Source organism: Tupaia chinensis, unplaced genomic scaffold (assembly GCF_000334495.1).
Source record: "Tupaia chinensis unplaced genomic scaffold, TupChi_1.0 Scaffold000604_1, whole genome shotgun sequence".
NCBI lineage: Eukaryota > Metazoa > Chordata > Mammalia > Scandentia > Tupaiidae > Tupaia > Tupaia belangeri.
The window spans coordinates 98,562-109,739 of record NW_006160122.1 but is presented as its reverse complement, the minus strand read 5'-3'; the positions used below and the strand labels follow the sequence as shown (position 1 = coordinate 109,739).

The window sequence follows — 11,178 nt, the reverse complement described above, 5'->3', positions numbered from 1 at the left end:
ATCTTTTTCAAAAGAGAACCTGGCCAGGGTCACACGGCAGGTCAGCAGTGGAGGAGTTCTTGAGTTCGGGTCTTCCTCCAAGCCTAGGGCCTGGTCTGGGACCCCACAGCTTCCAGCCTCGCTTCCTGTGCGCCCCATCAGCAGCACCTGCCGGAGCCCTGCTGGGCCCGGGAATGTCCTGGGCTGCTCCTGCCGTCCTGGCTTAGGCGTCCACAGCCTCTCCTTCCCTCTCAGACGTGTCTTGGTCTGGTGATAGCTGTGTGGTCACCAAGCCCGAGACAGCCTCCCGTGAAGGCCTGACCGGTGGCTGTGCGGACTCTGGCGTCCGCCTTGGTGACCGGTCCGTTCCCTTTGTGTGTGGGCCGGCAGCTGTACAACCTGATGACGATGGCTTTCAAATACCAAGTGCTGCTGTGCCCCCGCCCCAAGGACGTGCTGCTGGTTACCTTCAACCACCTAGACGCCATCAAGGGCTTCATCCAGGACTCCCCAGCCATCCTGCATCAAGTGGACGAGACTTCCCGGCAGCTCATAGAAGTAAGAGCATCCTCAGTTCACGGCCTCGGCCCGCGGCTGGCCCTCATTCCTCTGTTCTGTGACAGCAGAGTGAGGAATGCCAAAGCCCGCCACCCTGCCAGGACATTCTGGAACTCGCTGAGTACTGGGGCAGCCCATGGTACAGTGGTTCAGTGCATTTGGAGTAGCTCCCACATGGCCAAGCACAGTTCAAATCCCAGCCCTGGAGTTTGGAAAACACACCAGTGCTTGTGTGTGCGTGTCCAGAATCCCGGATGGGGAGACGGAGGAAAGGGGATTGCGCCATGGCCGTGCCCCGTTTCTCCCTCTCCTTCTGCCCACCTGGCGATTAGAAAGAGACTCCCCAAGTATGCCCTTGGGTGATTTAATAGGCGACGTGGCCCTGAGGCCTCTGACTTGCCTCCGGAGTAGAACGCGTGATAAGGGCACAGACGCTTCCTCCCTGCTGAAAGGGAGCGGCGGGCGCTGTGTCGCTAAGCTTGGGAACAGTCTCCGTAGGTATATGGGGTGGGGTGGCATCAGCGGTGGCAGGGCAGTGGGCTCCCTGCTGCCGAGCCCTCTGGCTCCTGTCGCTGAGCAGCCCCTGCCTGCCTGGCCACATACTCGTCCCACTTCTCTGCTTGTCTCTGCAGATCTATGGGAGCCTCTCTGCGGGGGACTTCCAGCTGATCCGGCAGACGCTGCTCATCTTCTTCCAAGACCTGCACATCCGAGTAAGTGTCTGGGTGCCGGGGGACACCCTGCAGCCTCTGGGCAAGCAAGCCAGAGACGGGCTAGTGAGATCTCGGGGCTTGACTCCATGAGGGTAATAAACCTCCGCGCTTTGTCAGGGGGCCACGGAAGACAGCGTGTCACACTCCTTCCCAGTTTCCGTGTGAGTTTCTTGGGGACAGTTTTCTCCTGTCACATCTTGCTCTCAGGTTGGGAGTCCCATGCTGCTCTCCCATGTGGGAGTCCAGCACCCTTAACCACCACACCACCTGCCGGCCCCGCTCACTTTTCTGACCTCCACGGCCCCATACCACCCTGGCCTGCCCTCTGCCCTCCCATCCCACCGCCTCCACCCCCTCCTCTCCCTTCACCCCTGCAGACAGTCCCCGTGTCCCCACCCTCAGCCCACTCTCTCAGGGTCTCAGACAGTCCCCGTGTCCCCACCCTCAGCCTCCTCTCTCACGGTCCCAGACAGTCCCGTGTCCCCAGCCTCAGCCCGCTCTCTCAGGGTCCTTCTCCCCTTTGGCTACAGCTCCTTTGCCTGTGACTCCCGAGTCTACCCCTACTCTACCCCACCCCACCCTGTAGGCCTCCATCTCCACCTCTCCCCGGGTAGGCCCCTGGGTACCCACAGCCTAATGTCTGTGGCCAGGCCTGCCCCCCTCTTGCTGGCTTCCTTTGAGAGCACTAGCGTGCTAGTTTTCTGTTCCATTTTGTTCTGGTCTAAGAATTGTCTATTTATTTATTTTAATTAGACCAGAGAGAAAGGGAAAGTGAGAAAGCAAGCTACCAGGTCTGGGTCTTGAACCACAGCCATGTGTGAGTCCCACGCCTTAACCACCACACCGCACACCAGCCCAGCATTCCAGTTCCTGCTTGGGCTCAGAATCACAGTATCACCTTTGAGTCTCCTCCCTGACCTTCGTTCTTCTGCTTCCCAGGACCTGCATTTTCAACGTTCATTTGTTTCTTCCACAAAGGACAGAGAGAGACGGGCACCGTCAGGGGCTTCACGCCGTGACCCACCCGCACCTCCGCCTGCCCAGCTCGTGGGCACACGCGTGTCCCTGACGGGCACAGGGTGCGCAGGCGTCCCCAGGACACGGGTGGCCCTTCCCTGCGGGTCTGGGTGTGTTCACACTGTAGACTGCCTGCCCCCCACTCCAGACAGTTTTGCATCACACCTTTTATGAACACATTTCTGGGGCCGGCAGGTGGCATGATGGTTAAAGGTGCTGGACTCCCACATGGCCGACCGCGCTTCAATTCCTGGACCTGGCGGCTTGCTCTCTCTCTCTCTCTCTCTCTCTCTCTCTCTCTTTCTCTCTTTCTTCTCTGATCAAAGTAAAATAAATAAATAGTTAAATAATTTTTAAAAATAATAAGAACACAGTCCTGCAGGTGGGAGGTGGGGAGGGTGAGAGAAAGGGAATCAAGGGGAAAACCAGAAAGGCACTGGAGGGCTCGGAAATGGGGGGCCGCTGTTGGTAGTGATGTGTACGGCAGCGTCTCTACCTGAGCTGACCTGCAGTGTCTCGGGCTGGGAAACTTCCTTTCACAGGCTGTGGTGATGTAGTGATTAAAAGTCTAAAATAAAAGTTTAAAACACACACATTTCTAGGAGGGCTGGCAGGTGGCATGGTGGTTAAGGCGCTGGACTCTCACGTGGCCACCCACGGTTCAAGTCCTGGACCTGGTGGCTTACTTTCTCACTTTCCCCCTCTCTCTCTCTTTCTCTCTCTGATGAGTGCACATGCCCTATAGCAAATTTTAAAATAATAATAGTAATGACAATAAATACAATTTTTTTAGAAATACACTTCTGCGTTTCTGAATTTTGCCCTTGCTCTCTTGGACAGAGCTTGTTCCTTGCCGTAGGTTAAACTGCCGATGCGAAAGCGAGGCCGGGCTGTGGGTTCAGGTACTCTGTCTGTACCCAAATCCAGCACCAGCATGACGACCTTGGGCAAGTGACCTCTCTGTGGGCCCACCCTGAAAAGCACAGCGGTGAAGCACTGTGCATGGGGAGCCAGGTCCATCACACGGCCAACTGCAGTTCGAATCCTGGCCCCCGCAGCTTGACAAACAGGCCAGGTCTATGTGTGACGTGTGCATGTGACTAGGGTCCCGATGGAAGGGAGAATGGGAGAAAGGCGTTTGTGGCATGACTAGGCCCCACTTGGGGGTTCTCTCTCCCTGTAACATGCACACACCATCAGGCAATATTTTTTAAAAGTGACTGCTCTTGAGTTTGTCTCCTCATCTGAAAAATGGGAAGTATAGTACCTGACAGAGTTTGCGGGATGGTTAGCCAAAGCAGTATACGCGGTGTCCGTGGACAGCTTGCACAGTGCATTTGGAGTGTTTCTTGAAGGGTGTGCAAGAAACCGGTCTCCACGGCTGCCTCCTGGGAATGGGCAGCCGTGTGGACAGGGATAGGAGAGAGATTTCTTGTCCGTTATGTATGCTTTGAACTTTTTGCGTTTTGTACCTGTGCATGTGTAACATATGCACAAATAAAATGTTTTTTATAAAGAACAAGAAAAAATAGGGGAAAAAAACCTTTTTTTAATTTGCTACAGGGCATGTGCACTCATCGGAAAGACAAAGAGATAGAAAGAGAGGGAAAGTGAGAAAGAAAGTGCCCCCCAGAGACCAGCAGGTGACATGGTGGTTAAGGCACTGGCTTCCCGTGTGGCCGGCTGTGGTTCAAGTCCTGGACCTAGAGGCTTGAAAATTACTCTAGACACGTGTGTGCGTGTCCAAAATTCCGAGAGGAGAACAGAGGAGAAGGAATTGCAGTGTGGCCATCTCCCCCAACCCTAGGGAGGAGGTGATTTCTCACTTTTTGTCTCTCTGTCTCTCTCCAGCAAGTGCACATACGCTATGGCAAAAAAATAAAATCCCCCCAAAAAGAAAGTACCCCCCCAGAGGGAAATAGCCATGCCACAATCTGTTCTCTTCTGGGGGTTTTGTATATACACACACGCCCGGTGTGTTTTCAATTCACAGGCCTGCTATCTCATGTGAGATCCAGCCGGCTTCACCACCACGCCACCAGCTAGCCAGAAAAGACATTTTACAGCAAGGGGAAATAGCGTGTTAGCCTAGCACATCACTGCATTGCCCTTTCATGGATCAGAGAAGACAAATTTCAACTCGGGTACCAGTTTTATTTCTAACCCTCATGAATGATTTTATTTGCTATGGATGGGGTAGCAACATTCATATAAATTAAGATCTCTAATAGTCATCGATTAAAATTTAAAAAATGAAAATACAAGTAAGATTAAGTTTTGCATTAAACTTAAAATGTCCATTTCTAAGTATTGGCTGTTCAGCATTATATTGTTATCAAGACTGCACTGTTGAGCATTATTTTATGGATGAGAGTAATACAAACAGCTGTATTGATTTCTCAGTTCTGACAAGATAAAACTCATTGTAATGAAAAGACTCCCCTAATACCAAGTCTATAGCAAAATCATTAAAATGTATTAAACCACAAAATGTATTAAGCTTTAATTGCAAAACGGGCAGTCAGCGAAACCTCAGAATGTTCATCGAAAGAAATAGGAATCACTGTCCTGAAAATATGCCGCCCCCTCTGGAACTCCGGGGCTGGTTTTCTAAGTCTGCCCTGACTGGCCTTTCTGCTCAGCTGCAGGTTCTGAAACCAGCGAAACGTCTCAGACAGATTTTTCCATTTTTAAAGTACTCTCAGCAGTTTTTAGATTTGTTCACAAAACCAAATGAACTAAAAGCAAGAAACAAAATCCAGAAAACACAGCTCTAAGACCCTTCGCTCACGCTTAACCCAAGCAGATACAGAATGGATCATCCGGGAGCCAGGCGGGGTGTGCTCTCCTGAAACGTGGGATGGCCTTGGTGTGGACAGAGGCTGCGTGAGGCCACTGTCGTTCTTCTTTTTTTTTTTCATTTTTTAAGAATTATTTATTGGGACCAGCAGTTGGCGTAATGGCTATGTCCCTGGACTCCCACATAGTCGACTGCAGTGCGAGTCCCAGACCTGGTGGCTTAAACTCACTCTGGGCGCGTGTGCGTGTGTGCCCAAGATCCCGAGAGGAGAATGGAGGAGAAGGGATTGCGATGTGGCCATCCCCCCTGGGGGGTGATTTCTCGCTTTCTGTCTCTCTGTCTCTGTCTGTCTGGCAAGCACATGTGCCCTATAGCAAAAACCTCTCCAAAAAAATAAAACACTTTAGGGAAAAGAAGTCAGTGTGGATAGGGTGTATCTCCTGGGCAGGAGCGATGCCCAGAATAAATGTAACAGCACGTGTCACCTAGGCACTGACAGGTCGGAGCAGGTGCCGCGTCAGCAGGAGGCATGGTGGTTAGGGTGCTGGATACTTCCACATGGACAACCATGGTTCACGTCTCAGACCTGGTGGCTTGCTTTCTTACTTCCCCTCTTTCTCTCTCTGCTCAACCTAAATGACTGAATAAATAAAATTAAAATAAGTAATTTTTTAAAGAAGAAAGAAATCCTCTTTAAAAGAAAGAAACGGTGCCTACCTAGCCCCTCAGCGATAGGCCCTAGAAAGATGTTTATTCTTTTTTTTTTTTGAGAGGTTTTGTTTTTTTTTTGTTTTGTTTTGTTTTGTTTTTACTACAGGGGGCGTGCCCTCGCCAGACAGACAGAGACAGAGAGATAGAAAGCGAGAAATCACTCCCCAGGGGGGATGGCTATGCCACAATCCCTTCTCCTCCATTCTCCTCTCGGGATCTTGGGCACGCACACACACACACCCGGCATGAGTTTAAGCCACTGGGTCTGGGACTCGAACCGCAGTCAACTACGTGGGAGTCCAGTGACATAGCCATTACGCTAACTGCTGGTCCCAGAAAGAGTTTATTCTTGGGGCCAGTAGGTGGTACGGTAGTTAAGGCACTGGACTCCCACATGGCCAACTGTGGTTCGGTCCCGGACTTGGCAGCTTACTGTCTCACTTTCCCTTCCTGTCTATCTCTCTGGTTCAATTTTTAAAAAATAATAACAACAAAATATAGAATTAAATACATAAATAACAATTTTTAGAGAGGTTTTTGTTATAGGTCACGTGCACTCACCAGAGAGACAGAGAGAGATAGAGAGACAGAAAGCGAGCAATCACCCCCCAGGGGGAATGGCCATGCCGCAGTCCCTTCTCCTCCATTCTCCTCTTGGGATCTTGGGCACGCACGCACAGCCGTTATGAGTTTAAGCCACCAGGTCCGGGACTCGAACCACGGTCGACCACATGGGAGTCCAGCAACATAGCTATTATGCCAACTGCTGGTCCAACAAATAAATAATTCTTAAAGAAAAGGAAAAAAGACATGTATTCTAGGAGTAAACAAAAGATCCTTGGGAGCAGTGAGAGGTAACACGCTCCGATCCATGTTCTGGAAGATCAGCCACACGGGACAGGGTAGAGGTGGGACAGTGGTGGAAACTGCTGGAAATCCAGGCAAAGGGAGCAGGTGGGATGTGGGGAGCGGAGGAAGAAGAATGAGGAGCAGCTGCCAGGTGTTTGCTTGCTGTGAGGTGCCACTTACTGAGGGAGGTGCCCTTGGGCAGGACAGGATAGTTCTATTTAAACTTGATTTGCCTGCTAGACACCCAAGGAGCACTGTCAGGTGGGCAGTTAAACATGCAAACCCAGAGCTCGAAGGGGAGAGCTGGCAGAAAGGGCAGCCTCTAGATGAGGAGTATGTGTGTGTGTATTTTTTTCCAAGAATAATTTAATTGATTTGATTTGATTTATTATTACTACTTTTCCAATTTGACCAGAGAGAGAGAGAGGGAGAGGGAAGTGAGAAAGCCAGCCTCCAGGTCCAGGACTCAGACTGTGGCTGGCGAGGTGGGAGTCCAGCGCGTCAACCACCACACCACCTGCTGGCCCTCCCTTTTTTTCTTAGATTTTTGCCAAAGAGCATGTGCGCTTGCCAGAGACAGCAAGAGAGGGAAAGTGAGAAATCATCCCCCAGGAAGGATGACCACACCACAGTTCATTCTCTGTTCTCTCAGGACTGCGGGCACACGCATACACACTTCCAACTCAGACAGCCACGTGGAGTGCAGCACCTTAACCACCACACCACCCGCCGGCCCCTCGATGATTTCGTTGTTGTTTTTGCTGCAGGGTGTATACACTCGCTGGAGAGAAAGACAGGGAAGAAGAGTGAGAAATTACCCACTGAGAGAATGGCCATGCCGTAGTCACTTCTCGTCCATTCACTCGGGCTTTGGGGCATGCATGCGCATATACCCAGTGTGAGTTTTAAGCCACCGGGCCCAGGACTCGAACCGAGGTTGGCCATGTGGAATCCAGTGCCTTAACCATGACATCACCTGCCGGCCCTGACGATTATTTTTCTTAATTTTATTTATTGGATTGTCAGAAAAGTCATGATGTATTTTTCTGTGTTTTTCTATGTAAAAATGCATCATGACTTTTCCAACAGCCCAACCTGTCTTCTATGACAGAGACATCGCGAGAAAGGGTGAGGGACAGAGAGGCGGGCACTCTCACCAGGGTCTGCATGCCACGGTGCATCCCACACTCAGCCAGCCTAGGTCATGTATGCACACGTGTGCCCAGCATGCTTAGGGAGCTCCTGGGACGCAACGCTGGGACCTCTCCTGTGTGGGTCCAGGTGTGCTGCCACTCACCGCCACCTGGCCTGGCATGTGCTCCCCAGAGGGGGCGGGTATAGAAGGGCTCCCCCAACAGGGTTCTCACATGACCCTCCATGACCCACAATCCTGAGGTTACCCAGCGTGTCCGGGTGGATGCCAATCCAGAGCCTTCCCAATGGCGCTGGCCTCACGCAGCACACCCCCTCCCCAGCCCGCGGCCCACTTCTCCCTCACTTTCAGGGTCTCGGTCTCCCACCATCAGCCCCTCATCTGCCACAGCGTCAGCCGAGAAGCCCTGGACTTACCGCTCCCTGCAGACCTGACCGCCAGGTGCTCAGCCAGCTTCCGGGAGCCGTTAAGTCCCTCACTCACTGCACGGCCCTCACCCCCGGAAGATGAATGCTCAGAGCGCTCTCCAGCACCCCAGTGCCTGCAAGGCCTCTTTCCGAGGGACTCTGGGAATAGAGAAGAGGGGAAGTGCAGAAGAACGTGGAGAGGGGGGACACAGGATGGAGAAGTGGAGGAGAAGGGCTGCAGCGTGCCCATACCCATCGTGGTGCTTGCCTTCTGTCCTCGCTCTGGCAAGTACACGTGTTCTCTGGCAATTAAAAAACAAAAAGAAAGGGCCAAGTGGCATGGTGCTTGAGGCACTAGACTCCCACGGAAGCCAACAGTAGTTCGAGTCCCGGACCTGGTAGCTTACTTTCTCACTTTTCCCCTGTTTCTCTCTGGTCAAATTAAAAGATAACAATAATGGGAACAGCCAATGACATAGTGGTTACACCACTGTACTCCCACATAATCGACCACGGTTCAAGTCCCGGACCCGGTGACTTGAAACTCATGCTGGGTGCGTGCCCATGATCCGGAGAGGAGAGTGGAGGAGAAGGGATTGCGGAGTGGCCATCCCCCCGGGGGGGTGATTTCTCACTTCTGTCTCTGTCCAGCAAGTATACTCGCCCTATAGCAAAAACCTCTCAAAAAATTAACAAATAAATAATTCTTTAAAAATTAAAAAAAGTGGCCCTATTGGTGTTCGAGTCTAGACAGTCTGACATCATCTCCCCAAACTGCTGATTCTCACATTCTTACCACTCTGCATTCTCCCTGCCTCACTCGCGTGCTCTTTTCTGTAATTCTGCTAGAGGACGCGTGTGTTCTCTAGAGCACAATGGAGGGAGAGGAGGAAAGCGCCCCCAGCAGCCCTGGTCACCGCCCTCCGTCCCCAGTACCCACCCAGTGCACGTGGGCTGCAGTGTTTCCAGACGCCAGGGCCAGAATTCAGACCGCGCAGTTGGCCACGTGGGATGCAGCGCCTTGAACCACGAGGCACAGGGCCAGCCTAAGTACTTATGCGTGGTGATACTACTGTCAAACGGGGCGGACTTTAGAGCCCAGGGACGGGCGGGTTTATCGCTCCTTTTACACGAGGCAGCTAAGACCCGTAAACCGATGAACCGCTAGTCTCATGGGGTTAAAGCACGGGTGACTAAAACCTCCAGAGTACCCCACCCCGGTGTGGTCTCCTCCATGCAGGCCTCCCCGTGCAGTCGAACAGTACCACGGGTGTGCCGTCACTCAGACGACCCTCAGTGCTATCTGGAGCCCCCCGCTGCGGCCCCCCTTCTCACTGGCCCAGCACGTGGATCAGAGCATTCTGTCTGGGTCAGACGCGGGGGTCCGACTCCTCAGCCTATCTGGAGGGATCCTGGCTGATCTGGAGGAGGTGACCGCCGAGCTGCCCTGTCCTCATCTGTAAAATAGTGATAATGAGCTTCCTTGGAGCCCAAGGGTCTCGGCCGCATGGAAGTTAGCAGGGAGCCAGGGGCGGAGGTGGTGGCCTGGTGGCGAGTCCTGGCCCTGCCGCTCGTGCCCTCTGGGCAGGTCACGGCCCTCTCGCCTCAGCCTCCTCATCTTTAGAATGGGGGTAAGGAGGACGTTTTGCTGTGAGGCTCAGCAGTTCCGTTTGTATAAAACACTTCGACCTTTTGTTCTGTGTCTTGCTGTCATAACCCCGAGGGGCCAGCCGTGGTGCTGTGGTAATACCCACACTGCCGCGCTGTCCAGCCAGGATGTTTCCGTCTGTGACAACAAACCGGGGAAAATGACGATACCTGTGGTTTTTTCCAGGTGTCCATATTTCTAAAGGACAAAGTTCAGAACTCTAACGGCCGCTTTGTGTTGCCGGTGTCCGGGCCCGTCCCCTGGGGAACTGAAGTCCCCGGACTCATCAGGTGATTTCTCGACAGTGACGGTCAGGGCAGAGTTCGGGGAGCCAGGACACACACTCCCCACCGACCCCTCAGCACGGCTCCGCAAGAAGGGAAGCCCTAACCCTGGCCTTGTCACTTAGCAGATGGGCGTGAGGCGAGCCGCCCGCTGCTCCGGGACCCAGTCCGCATTTTGTAAACGGCTCCCAGGAGACGAGTCCCAGAACAGCGCCCCCTGTGTGCGGGGCACTGTTGGTGCAGCCCTGCCTTCCCACAGCCAGCGGCTCTGTCCCGAAGGACTGCGACACCTCTTTCTGTCCTGTATATAAAGACGCCCTCGGGACTGCTCAGGCCTGGAGAGCATCCCGTATGTCACACTTTGTATTACAGAACGTTCAACAGCAAAGGCGAGGAAGTGAAGACAGCAGAGTTCAAGCACGGCGGGAACTATGTCCCTGCAGCCCAAGAAGGGTCTTTTGAACTTTATGGAGACCGAGTCCTGAAACTGGGAACTAACATGTAAGCAAAGTCTCTCTCCCTGCATCAGTTTAAGGCCAAAGGAGGTCACTTCAGTAAAAAAAAAAAAAAAAAAACTGACTTCTGCTATGAAAAAACCCGTCCTGCTGACCTTTGGAGTAATTTCCCCTTAGCTAGAATGAACAGGAAGTCCTGACATTTTTTTAAACTTTTTTTAAATTTTATTTATTATTATTTTTTTTAATTTGCTACAGGGCATGTATGCCCACCAGAGAGAGAAAGAGAAGGAGAGAGAGAAAGTAAGAAAGGAAGCTGCCAGGTCCAGGACTCGAACCATGGTTGACCATGTGTGAGTTCAGCACCCTAACCACCATGTCACCTGCTGGACCAAGCCCTGACATTTTCAAAGGGAAACTGAAATCTGCAAACCTAAGGTAACTCAACAGGTGGAAGAGACATATAGTTGGTTTTTTGGTGGTGGTTGTTTGGCTTTTTTTTTTTTTTAAGAATTATTTATTCTAGGGGACCAGCAGTTAGCGTAATGGCTATGTCGCTGGACTCCCACATAGTCGACCGCGGTTCGAGTCCCAGACCCGGTGG

At 52.3% G+C, this 11,178-nt stretch overlaps 1 protein-coding gene across 1 annotated transcript in view; it reads left to right on the top strand.

Moving 5' to 3' along the window:
* Window positions 1-11,178, top strand: part of OSCP1 (organic solute carrier partner 1) — a 36,352-nt gene that overhangs the window by 20,704 nt on the left and 4,470 nt on the right. The window contains exons 4-6 of the mRNA XM_006158574.3: window positions 1,170-1,250; window positions 10,022-10,125; window positions 10,492-10,620. Coding sequence (XP_006158636.1) covers window positions 1,170-1,250; window positions 10,022-10,125; window positions 10,492-10,620 — 314 coding nt within the window. The remainder of the gene's footprint in view (window positions 1-1,169; window positions 1,251-10,021; window positions 10,126-10,491; window positions 10,621-11,178) is intronic.